The 13,016-nt window shown below is 39.3% G+C and overlaps 2 protein-coding genes across 3 annotated transcripts in view; both read left to right on the top strand.

Moving 5' to 3' along the window:
* On the top strand, nt 1-8,339 carry LOC140140615 (uncharacterized). Its single transcript, XM_072162373.1, has 2 exons — nt 1-408; nt 8,283-8,339. Exons 1-2 carry the CDS (start codon nt 1-3, stop codon nt 8,337-8,339), a joined length of 465 nt encoding a protein of 154 aa, XP_072018474.1.
* Nucleotides 7,888-13,016, top strand: part of LOC140141395 (uncharacterized) — a 226,516-nt gene continuing 221,387 nt past the window's right edge. For both annotated transcript variants that reach the window (XM_072163250.1, XM_072163249.1), the window contains exon 1: nt 7,888-8,779. In XM_072163250.1, the coding sequence (XP_072019351.1) occupies nt 8,626-8,779 (154 nt within the window). In that variant the 5' untranslated portion in view covers nt 7,888-8,625. The remainder of the gene's footprint in view (nt 8,780-13,016) is intronic.

The raw sequence follows: 13,016 nt of genomic DNA, 5'->3' as shown, positions 1-13,016 counted from the left end.
ATGGCAAGAACAGCTAGCCAACGTCTTGGTCTCCTACGTCGTGCGGCCCCCTACCTTGTCCCTTCTCAGAGAGCAACGATATACAAGACTATGATCCGATCCAAGATGGAATATGCCAGCTCTGCATGGATGGGTGCTCCACCCACTTCTCTGTCCAAACTTGATGCGATACAGAGAAGAGCGGTACGTATCATTGGCATCTCAGAAGCAGATGGAAAGAACCATCAAATACAGCACCTGAGACATAGAAGAGCAGTGGGAGCCATCACTCTATTTCATCGGATGTTCTATGGCGAAGCTCCAGAACTCCTTCAACATCTGTTACCAGATCGTATGATTATTGATCCTCGTCTGCGGCGTTCTGTCAGATCCCACGACCAAGCTGTCAAAATCCCAAGATCCAACCTGGTCAGCCACCTGAGGGCATCCCTTCCATCCTCAGCTCACCTTTGGAACGATCTACCTGGTCCAATTATCTCTAACCAGAATCGGCTGAGCTTCAAACGGGAGGTTAACAACTATCTTGGCGCCACCCCATCAGCGCTATCATACCGATAGCAGCTGTTAATGCCTTGCATAGTTCAGACATAAAAAAAAAAAAAAAAGATAGCTCATATAGATTAGGTGAATGCTGCTATCTACTGAAGACCCAGTAATAACACTGTTTACCATACTGAAGATTGCTCATATAGATTTGGTGAATACTGCTATCTACTTAAGACAGCGTGTCCCAGTAATAACACTGTTTGCCATACTGAAGATAGCTCATATAGATTAGGTGAATGCTGCTATCTACTGAAGACAGCGTGTCCCAATAATAACAACATATACTGAAGATAGCTCATATAGATTAGGTGAATGCTGCTATCTATACTGAAGACAGCGTGTCCCAGTAATAACATTGTTTGCCATACTGAAGATAGCTCATATAGATTAGGTGAATGCTGCTATCTACTGAAGACAGCGTGTCCCAGTAATAACATCGTTTGCCATATTATACTGAAGATACCTCATATAGATAAGGTGAATGCTGCTATCTACTGAAGACAGCGTGTCCCAATAATAACAACATATAGGGCCTACTGAAGATAGCTCATATAGATTAGGTGAATGCTGCTATCTACTGAACACAGCGTGTCCCAATAATAACACTGTTTGCCATATACTGAAGATAGCTCATATAGATTAGGTGAATGCTGCTATCTACTGAAGACAGTGTGTCCCAGTAATAACACTGTTTGCCATATACTGAAGATAGCTCATATAGATTAGGTGAATGCTGCTATCTACTGAAGACAGCGCGTCCCAATAATAACACCGTTTGCCATAATACTGAAGATAGCTCATATAGATAAGGTGAATGCTGCTATCTACTGAAGACAGCGTGTCCCAATAATAACACTGTTTGTCATATACTGAAGATAGCTCATATAGATAAGGTGAATGCTGCAGATATCTATAGATAACGTCCCATAATAACACCGTTTGCATAGCTTAATATAGACTATCTATACTTTAGTATGAGTATGAGCCCCAGGCCCCATACATTTACAAATGGTGTGCCAACAACTGCTTGCCCCTTTTCAGCATGCCAAAAAATCCCCCCCCCCCCTTTGCACATGGCAAATTTGTGGGTTCCCAATTTGCAAACCTTAATGGTCTATATATTATACTTTATGCGAGTGTAGCAAGCAGGACATTATTATATTGGAACGTTTTTTTACTGTTTGCCTAAGCCATTTTAGATAGTGTTATTTTAAGGTGCCCCTTAAATGTGTGCCAAAACTTGTTTGGCCCCTAGCTTTTCTGCCTACCAAAAACGGCTTGCTCCCCCTTCCGGCCAACCAAAAAAATCACCCCTCCCTTAATTTTGCACCCCCCCAATTGCTTATATTATTGCACAGCTCCTAAAAATAAGTGCTTGTCGCCCTAGCTTTAGGTAGATAATTTTATTTCCCATAATTCACAACAAATCACACAGGTATAAATTTTAAAAACAAATAAACAAAAGCAATATCAAACAAACGAATTATGGAGGGGATGTTTTATTGTTCTTCGTTAAGTTGATTTACTAGCGTTTTATAAATAGGCCTACCCCCAATTCAAGCTTGTAGGTGTCGGCAAGAGTTAAATTGTTGTATTTGGTAAATTAATGTATGGCAGGTTGCCTTATTTAAGTGTACATGAACGAAATTGGTGTTGTTTTAAAAATGTGGGGTTTTTTCAGTTGGCTGTGAGTTTTCTCACAAAAAAACAACAAACACACACACACCACAGAATTCAAAAAGTTTGAGAGGTAGGCCTCTTTAGAATGCTGATTTCTATTCTTTCAGGTACACCTTATCTAGGAAATTCTAGGAAAGTGGTTTTCTGAAAATTGGTCAAAAGTAGGGGTTAAATCCACACGTGTCCGAAAATAAAGAAATACATAGGACATAGCCTGCAGTGAAAACAAACGAATATTTTTGAAATAATATAACCGACCCGATTTTTAAGCTTATTGTGTCTTTCATTTGGCAAAAAAACCACGTTTCTCTAAAAAGTTGAGATTTGTATACTTTCAGAAAAGCTCTGGCTAGCGACATGTACATAATGTTTATGCACAAAAGAAGCGTACCATCCTTTAAAAAAAAAAAATTCAGCATGGTTAATCCCTCTTTGAAACTAACTCTTCGGTCACTATGTTGGCCGCATCTCTCTGGCAGTTTAGCCATTGGGGCTGCAGACAACCTTGTACTCAGCAGGAGAGGAGCAGGAACAGGACAGGGAAGAAGCTATGAATGGCGCCCTCTTTTACAAACGTCGCTGATAAAGTATGTTGTTGGGGAAAAGTAACGCCGCGGTCAAGATAAACATGCTCAAAACAGTGGTGATGAGGCTATTGACGGACGGACGTGTTAGCAGTCGACAGCCGGGGAGGGGGCACTTACTAAAAATGGGTGACGGGGATGTGCGGCCACATTGACCCCCATTTGTCAACTCTCACGCTCACCCAAATGACCCACTTTTTTGTTTTACTGAACTCCCTCTTACCCAATTTGTTTTCCGATCACCAAAATTTCAAAAAATTTTTGGGACATTTCTGCTAATCCCTCACTAAATGACCCCATTTTTCATTATTGTTCTTCAAATTTTTAATTTTTTTTCAAATTTTGATGAAAAAAAAAGTGTGTCAACTTTTTATATTGATCCAAATTTTTTCCTCTTTTCAGTGAATGACCCTCTTTTTTGGTCAGATTTTTCCCAGTCTCACTGAAAGACCCCCTCCCCTTTCATGCCTTTCGGTGTCTATAGGCTCTCACCGAAAGTCCCCTAGTTTCGAACTGCTGCCCGCACGTACATGTACGTCCCCGTCACTTACAAAGTCGAGTCCCCCCCCCCCGGGGGTCGACACCGTATTGGTGGGAGTTTGGGAGGGCACATGCTCAGGGTGTCGTCTTAGGGGGCACCGAATCGGACACGACACATTATTATATTGGAACGTTTTTTTACTGTTTGCCTAAGCCATTTTAGATAGTGTTATTTTAAGGTGCCCCTTAAATGTGTGCCAAAACTTGTTTGGCCCCTAGCTTTTCTGCCTACCAAAAACGGCTTGCTCCCCCTTCCGGCCAACCAAAAAATCACCCTCCCTTAATTTTGCACCCCCCCAATTGCTTATATTATTGCACAGCTCCTAAAAATAAGTGCTTGTCGCCCTAGCTTTAGGTAGATAATTTTATTTCCCATAATTCACAACAAATCACACAGGTATAAATTTTAAAAACAAATAAACAAAAGCAATATCAAACAAACGAATTATGGAGGGGATGTTTTATTGTTCTTCGTTAAGTTGATTTACTAGCGTTTTATAAATAGGCCTACCCCCAATTCAAGCTTGTAGGTGTCGGCAAGAGTTAAATTGTTGTATTTGGTAAATTAATGTATGGCAGGTTGCCTTATTTAAGTGTACATGAACGAAATTGGTGTTGTTTTAAAAAATGTGGGGTTTTTTTCAGTTGGCTGTGAGTTTTCTCACAAAAAAAACAACAACACACACACACCACAGAATTCAAAAAGTTTGAGAGGTAGGCCTCTTTAGAATGCTGATTTCTATTCTTTCAGGTACACCTTATCTAGGAAATTCTAGGAAAGTGGTTTTCTGAAAATTGGTCAAAAGTAGGGGTTAAATCACACGTGTCCGAAAATAAAGAAATACATAGGACATAGCCTGCAGTGAAAACAAACGAATATTTTTGAAATAATATAACCGACCCGATTTTTAAGCTTATTGTGTCTTTCATTTGGCAAAAAAAAACCACGTTTTCTCTAAAAAAAAAGTTGAGATTTGTATACTTTCAGAAAAGCTCTGGCTAGCGACATGTACATAATGTTTATGCACAAAAGAAGCGTACCATCCTTTAAAAAAAAAAATTCAGCATGGTTAATCCCTCTTTGAAACTAACTCTTCGGTCACTATGTTGGCCGCATCTCTCTGGCAGTTTAGCCATTGGGGCTGCAGACAACCTTGTACTCAGCAGGAGAGGAGCAGGAACAGGACAGGGAAGAAGCTATGAATGGCGCCCTCTTTTACAAACGTCGCTGATAAAGTATGTTGTTGGGGAAAAGTAACGCCGCGGTCAAGATAAACATGCTCAAAACAGTGGTGATGAGGCTATTGACGGACGGACGTGTTAGCAGTCGACAGCCGGGGAGGGGGCACTTACTAAAAATGGGTGACGGGGATGTGCGGCCACATTGACCCCCATTTGTCAACTCTCACGCTCACCCAAATGACCCACTTTTTTGTTTTACTGAACTCCCTCTTACCCAATTTGTTTTCCGATCACCAAAATTTCAAAATTTTTTTGGGACATTTCTGCTAATCCCTCACTAAATGACCCCATTTTTCATTATTGTTCTTCAAATTTTTAATTTTTTTTCAAATTTTTTTGAAAAAAAAAGTGTGTCAACTTTTTATATTGATCCAAATTTTTTTCTTTTTTTTGTGAATGACCCTCTTTTTTTGGTCAGATTTTTCCCAGTCTCACTGAAAGACCCCCCCTTTCATGCCTTTCGGTGTCTATAGGCTCTCACCGAAAGTCCCCTAGTTTCGAACTGCTGCCCGCACGTACATGTACGTCCCCGTCACTTACAAAGTCGAGTCCCCCCCCCCCGGGGGTCGACACCGTATTGGTGGGAGTTTGGGAGGGCACATGCTCAGGGTGTCGTCTTAGGGGGCACCGAATCGGACACGACCAATTCAGTGCCCCTTAGATTGAGTCTACATAGGCCTACGATCCCTACAAGACCTGAGCGCAAGAAGACCGTAAGTCCACTTGGCCCCTCAACATGTATCACAACCCCGGCCCCCCAACTCAACACAAAAGTTGACAACCATGAGAGTTACCAAATCTTTCAAAGGCCCCCTTTGCAATGATTTTTCACCAAATTTACCCCCTTTTTCATGCAAAATCGAGGACAAAATGTGGCCAAAAACAACCCCTTTTTGGTGGTTTTCAATGACCAGAATTTCAAACACCCCTTATCAATGACACTAAATATTGACATAAAATTTCTGGATTTTCTCAAGTACCCCTTTTCCCGGGGGGGGGGGGGTTCTTCCTGGTTGAAGGTATACGGGGATGTGCCACGGTTTTGGGGTACCTTTTCAGCGATTTTGGTATATCGATGGGTGGTTTTCAGTTGATACCAATGCGCCCAATTGGGCGCATTTGGGCAAAAATGCCATTAAAGCGCCCAGTTATTGCAAATTTGGGTGCTTTTTCTTGAGGTATACTGATACCGAAAGTCTGCGTGGCACACCCCCGTACAAAATGTTTCGAAGATCCCCCCCCCCCCGGGCCCCTTTTATCCAAATTTCGCTGACAGTGCAAGTTAAATACCCCTATTTTGCTGATTTCACTCTCAAATTTCACGGACAGTGCTAATTAAATACCCCCTATTTTGCCAATTTCGCGGTCCTTGCTACTGGTAAAAATATGACCTCTTTTCCACGCAATTTGGTAACTCTCATGGTTGTCAACTTTTGTGTTGAGTTGGGGGGCCGGGATCACAACCAAATTAGTAGTATTTATGCAAATTTTCGCTCACAATTGAATTAGGGAAGGGTAATTTTGTATGCTTGCACCAGGCGCCACAACCCGAGCTACATCACACTGCAGCTAGTGACGAATCTTTAAAAGCAAAGACATTATGGAGAAGATGAAAACATTTATTTGCAAGTCAGGGTTGGCGATTTTTTAGACCTGCTATACACCATACCCACGTTAAAAGAGACAAGTGAAATGCTAGACATTTGCGCATGCAGTCCTATATCAGGTATTTACAAAAAGTCAAAACGTGTTTTCAAAGAAAAAAATTGGTAATGGAAAAACCGTTTTTAGCAATAGATAAACTTACATGATAGATCCAAAAGTTCTAGAAGTAGCCCCCCTATTAGTAATGAAGTAAAATAGCCAATTTAAGGAAGAAATTAAGGGGTGGTGCAATAATTAGGCCTATGTGTATCCCCAGTCTGGTGAATTATAGGGGTGGGCAAAGATTTTTGGCAGGCCAAAAAGGGGGGCAAGCATTTTTGGCAGGTCGAAAGGGGGGTCAAGCGATTTTTGGCAGGTCGAAAGGCGGGGTGGGCAAGCGATTTTTGGCACAGATATTTTGGGCACCATTTCTATATTACGCCCTAAAAAGGTGAATAGAAAAGGTTATAGGAACATATTCAAATATGCAAAATTTCCAGATCGCTGCGCTCGCATTATATGAAAAGACAATTTCAGGTGTTAAATTCAGGTTCCCCAAAATCTTGCATGTGTAAGGGAGGGGGGAGGGCAACGAATTTTTGGCACGTCAAAAGGCATGCGGGGAAAGGTTTTTGGCACATCAAAAAGGGGGGCAAAGATTTTTGGTAGGCCCTACATCAAAAAAAAAAAAAGGGGGGGGCAAAGATTTTTGGCACGGTCGAAGGGGAGGGGCAAGCTGGATTTTTGGCAGACCATTTTGAAAATTCACCACCCCGGTGGTACACATAATTATTGTACAGCCCCTAACGTACATAATTTATCCAAAATGGTAAATCAGTGATTTAAAAAAAACACCATTTGATTCAAATCATGATTTAAGATATATGGCTTTCATACCAAAATTGATTTTCTCTGCATTATGCACACCTTTGGCAAGGGGGCACCCGATGTACTTTCGCCCCCGGGCTGACCCAAAGTTACGCCACTGCAAAAAATGTGGACCCCCTAAAAGTTGAGAAAGTGGTCCCTTTGTTGAATTATATACCATATGTCCCTTTTTGTGGACCTAAATTCTTTGATGCACCTGACAATAAATGGGCAACCACTATGGACCACAATGGCCTCATCTCAATGGCATAGTCCAATAACCTCAATTTAACAATCATAGTGCAAAATTTGACCTCAAGTTGCAGAGTAGGCCTATGAGTTTTTGTATCATTGGGTTGCGTTTTTATTGCACAATTCATAGGCCTAATTCCTATCATAGATATTGAACGTGAGCATGGTGAGGATTCATTTCCACAACAACACACAAACATAAACGATTTCTTTCCCATAGTTCAGACATGATATTGTGGTTTTGCAACAGGGAATTGCCTTTTTCCCCAACGTAAACACGGGGATTCCCTTGCGGTTGAGGGAATCCCTCGAAAATGACGTCACTTGAAACTTGATGCTGTCAATTTGATTACGTAGACCACCATATTTGGCGATCCCACAAGGGTTTAGTCATGCCATTGGTCAATTTTCGCCACGACTCCGCCTATTTTGACGATATCAAAGTTTGCCGCGAACATGTACAATCACATGTGATGGCGCCGTGCGTGCCTACCCTGGACCAAATCGGACAGCGTCACTGCTGTGTTGTTCAGTGAGGTGAATGAACAGCGGAAATTGCGTTAGTTGAAGTTGGATGAACACTATTCTACGGATAATAATGTGTGTGGATATACAACGAAAGAACGTGCTCCAAAGTTAATTGCAGTGAATATACCGAATGTAAGGAACACATGGATTATTCAGAAACATGTTATCCCGGGTATGTGATCCACTACTATTTATAAGACCATCACATCTACCGGTATACCAAGAATGGATGTTTTTGCTCCATGCATCATCATGTGCATTTTGCACGTATAGCAGGTTTGTGAAGCCAGTTGCTCTGCTCTACCAACAACACAAGTTTTCACTGAAGTGTTTGACCGACCTTGGAGAGTACAAGTTTTAACTAACTTTGGTGAATACATGTTTTGTATACTTATGCAGCCTTTTCGAGATGGAATGTGCAAGAACTTCTTTATACCACTAGCAGATATTTTGTGATGGACACCATGATGCAATGTTGCTTTATACCAAAATATGCCACTGACTAGTAGTATCAGTATGTTTTGGAATATAACTTGTTGAAGTTGATGCCAAATGATTGTATATTTAAAAGGGTATAGATTTGTTTTGAGAACTACTCAAAGAGCAAGAAAAATTATGTAAAACATTTCAAGTTTGAAGTTTTTTCCATCACTTTGTGTGGAATTTGTAGATTTATAGGCAAGTGGAATATCTGTGACTTGACTAAGTTTTGAGGCGGAGAGATGTGATCATCATCAGCATCATGACCATGGTATCGTTGTCATTATCCAGCATATTGAGGAATATAATGTGTGGACCTGTGTTATTTGGCCTGCATCTACCGTGGATGTTATTAATGTTACTGGGGATTATTTTAATTGGACCATACGCACCTGTTTGCTTGGCAGAATATTCAGGTAAGTTCTCAAATAAAAATTCCCTTTAAAAGGGAATCTTGATTTCAAGGTAAACACTACACTCAAATTGAATTGATGGTTTGTATTTTTACTCAACATCTGTAAAATTGTAACCAATTGGTTGCATGATGAGGGGGCAAAATTCCAAAATGTTATCCACAATTGCAGGCACAAATTTCTTGAAAAATTGGTATACATGTATATAAAGGCGCTATATAGGCATGGAAATTTATTTATTTATTTATTTTATGGGTCCACTTTCAAATTTTCAGCGGCACACCCGTACCAAGCTTGAGTACCCCCCGGGGGGAGGAGGAGGGGAGTATATTATTAGAATGTGGGCAGGGGTAATATGCAATTTGTAATGTACAATGTAGTCGCTACTTCCGCATGGTATCTGTCCTTATGAGCATTTGGGCATGGTGTGCCATCACTATACTACTTGTTCACCATTCAATCCCTTGCTGTGAATATCAACAAAAATGAACTTATGTTTTGTTACCTTGAGGTATTTCTGTGTGAGTTGATGTGGAAGAGTATGCAAATATTTGAGAAAAAAATATTACAAGTTTTGCTTGAACCACATTGATCACATACACTTCCACTTCAATATATAATATATTGGGGTCTTTATATTATAACTAATTGTTTGTTTTCTGTTTAATATAATTTTTAAAAGCAATTAGTCTGGTGTGTCGAGTCTTATTATTTTTTGTGTGCTACATTGCAAAACAGGCAATTGTTGACATTTTTTTGGAAATTGAAGGTTGGGGTGAGCTAGCAAGTAGATCAATCAGTTTTTACTGAATTCATGTAAACATGGCCACTCTCTGTACATCTGTACTCTGTGTTGAAGGCCTATGCTGTGATGTACTCTGTGAATAACTGTGATCAATGTATTGTAGGTGACTCCAGTGCATAGGCCTACCTACCCTAATGAAGACAATTTCAGGGTCACGTCCAGGTGGCGTATGCCCCTGAGCGCATTGATCACTCAACCTTATGTACTCTGTTGTTGCATTATACCTGTAGTCAATTTACATCCATTAGTACATTGTATCTTCACAATACACATTATGGCATAAGACTTAAAACAGTGTAACACAAGTGATACATTGTACAAAATCTTTTAAAATTGAAATGTTTGCACTATTAATTATTTGTTCATGTTTTATTTTGCCTGAAATCTTGAAAAATTGAAATGTTTGCACTTATTATTTGTTCATATTTGCCTGAAATTGGAAATGTTTAAGGTGTGAGCTCTGTAAAATCACAGATTCTCCACACAAATTTGATCATGACATTCATATTGCCTTGTTATTAAAACAATCGCATTTCTTTGCGGTGGTCGAAAATTAATTGCACAAATATTCACAAACAGTATCTCATTGAAAAATTCATTTAACTTACCCGAGTAGATAGCCATTTCTGCATTTATCTGTGCCTGTGGACTTAATTAATTTAAAAATTAAATCCAAGTTTCCATCAACAAATAATTTATGCTATATCCTTAACTTTGCAATCTGAATCTGATGTCACATTTGAAGTTGACTTCTGTGTGAGTAAACTGAGTCTCAGATTACCACTCAGCTCTGACTGCTCCCTGCTTGCATTCTAGAGATTCTCCTCCCATCAACAAATTACATCTCACACACCCTCAATAATAGAATGTAATCAGCATTAGGAGGGAGGTCAACAACTTCAAGTTCAACACCAAAATGTTTTTCAAAAGTTTCAACAATTTTGGATTTTCTTTAATTTTTTTCATAACCAAATTTGAGATCTGCTTAAAAGAAAAAGGAAAGAGTTGTGCCTATTGGTTCAGTGGTTCTGTAAGTGTTGTTTGATGACTTTTGTTTTAGCAGACTTTGGTTGTGTAGGATATTTTCACTTTAAAAGGGATTACACTTTGGAATTATCCCCCATGCTGATCACGCAGTCAAAGCACATCAAAGGAATAAGAATGAAAGAAGATGACAGTGTCAAAATATCCCTAGGGGCTGGCTATATCCACCTATGTATTCCACATAAACAAGAGCTAGACTATGAAGAAATTACTCACAATTTTATCAAGCATGTTAACAAGGGGTGTGACAAGATCAACATCATCCCTCAACTTTATCCTATGGTGATTTTGGCATCAGAAGAAAACTCATATTTTCACATGATCCAACTTGGACTTGGACTTGGACCTGGACTGCAGGACTGGGACTGGAACTTTTGAATAGATTGATCTCTTTGCATTTCATGATTTGTAGTCAAATAAACTGCTCAAATAAAGAAAGTCCACAGTCATACAACCCGTCCTACACCAAAACCTGATCTTGTTATGATAATTTGATTGATACGGTCGTATGCAGAATCTTGTTAGCTGCAATTTGATACCCAATTTGCTACCAAACACTCAAAAGTGACAAAGGTTGATACCAGTTTATGGCATTTGGTGCATTTTCGAAAGTTGCAAATCAAAACGAAGCACGCGGTCGAAATGACTTACCGTGGCAATATGGTCAAGCTTGCTTGCCCACGATGGGCCCCTGTCGACTATCCCAAGTGCGCGCTTTATTCAATTGTGATGCGATCAAGCAAAATCAGTCGGAACTCAGATATATTAAATTTTCAGTTTCTTATAGGATAGTAAAAAGCATTTACAAATCTGGATTTTGCAGAAACCCCCATTGGGACTGAACAACCAGTTGCAAAGATATGAGCAATTAAAGAGTTTCCAAAACAATAGAAAACAAAAGGAAATATTTCCTTTCTTTGGCTATATCTCAAAATCAATATTTCCGAAGTTCGACTGATTTTGCTTGATCGCATCACAATTGTCAATTTAAAACGTATGGATTGCTACAGTGATTTACTGATGAATACTAGGGCACGATGCGATCGATATGACCTAGCGGTTGTTTCGGGCTATATCAATATGTCAATGGTCGTGTTTCTGCCATTCACCTCTACAGGTTCAAGCGTGGTCCGCTTTTTAATTTGCAACTTTTGAAAATGCACCAATTTCATATACTGGTATCAATCTCTGTGAATTTAGAGTTTTCGGTAGCAAATTTGGTATCAAATTGCAGCTAACAAGATTCTGCACACGACCTTATCAATCAAATTGTCATAACAAGATTAGGTTTTGGTGTAGGACGGGTTACATGACTGCGGACTTTCTTTATTTGAGGTGTTTACATCCCAAGTATAGAAAACATCCAGCACATTCAGGTCACCTTGATTCTTTGATCTGCTATACAGGCTAAATACTGAGTACGGTGCCTTATTTATTGTGCTGACTGATGTACAGGCTCATGCAAAGACATTGTATTGCAGGATTCCCAAATCAGCCTGTGTATTGGTATAGGAAGATGGTAAACATTCACATTGAGAAAGAAATACATTCCTGATGTGAACTGTCAATAGGCCACTATTGAGTACTGTATGACACCGGCCTGGCCTGTCAATAGACCACTATTCAGATTTATGAATGTATGTAGGCCCAGCCAGCAATACAGAATTTGCAAAATAAGTTAATCCTGAACTTAGTTAGAAAACACATTAGTGCTCTATGGTTTCTTCTGAAACCAGTCTCCAAGTATTTCTACTTCACAGTACTGTGTCCCAGAGATGATTTTACCTTTCGCAGAAGCCTTTGCAACTATTGTTATTTCACTCCAGAAAATTGATTTCAATTCTATTCCTATTCAATTCTTTCTACACCTGGAGTCTTGCTATTCAATTCCAATTCAATCCACCTTGCTTTAGAATTAATTCAATTCGATTCCAATTCAATTTTTCAATTTCAAAATCATTTCATTTCAATTCCAATCCAATGCAGTGAAATTAACTACTAATCAATTTCAATTCAATTCTGAGCATTCATTTCAATTCCAATTCAATTCCAATGCAGTTTGTGTGTTAATTGACCAAAGGCACACTGCAACAACTGTGTCTAGAGATTGAACAATTTTTGTCCTCGATTTGTAAACGCATGTAAAATTTAAACACAAATGACAAACTTCAAAACATCAAGTGTTTAATATCTAAACACAAGGCATCAAATTACTAAACATGTTTAGCATTTAGACATGTTTACAAATTGAGGACAAGATGATGGTGTCTAGAATTGTGTTTAATATCTAGACTCTGTTTTTGCAGTGCATGTTTTAAATTTTACTACCAATTTTATCATTTTATAATAGCTCAAAACAAAGTCAAAATCAAGTACACTACTTGTCACAAA

This window comes from Amphiura filiformis, chromosome 19 (assembly GCF_039555335.1).
Source record: "Amphiura filiformis chromosome 19, Afil_fr2py, whole genome shotgun sequence".
NCBI classification, from domain to species: domain Eukaryota; kingdom Metazoa; phylum Echinodermata; class Ophiuroidea; order Amphilepidida; family Amphiuridae; genus Amphiura; species Amphiura filiformis.
This window is presented reverse-complemented; position numbering and strand designations above follow the sequence as displayed.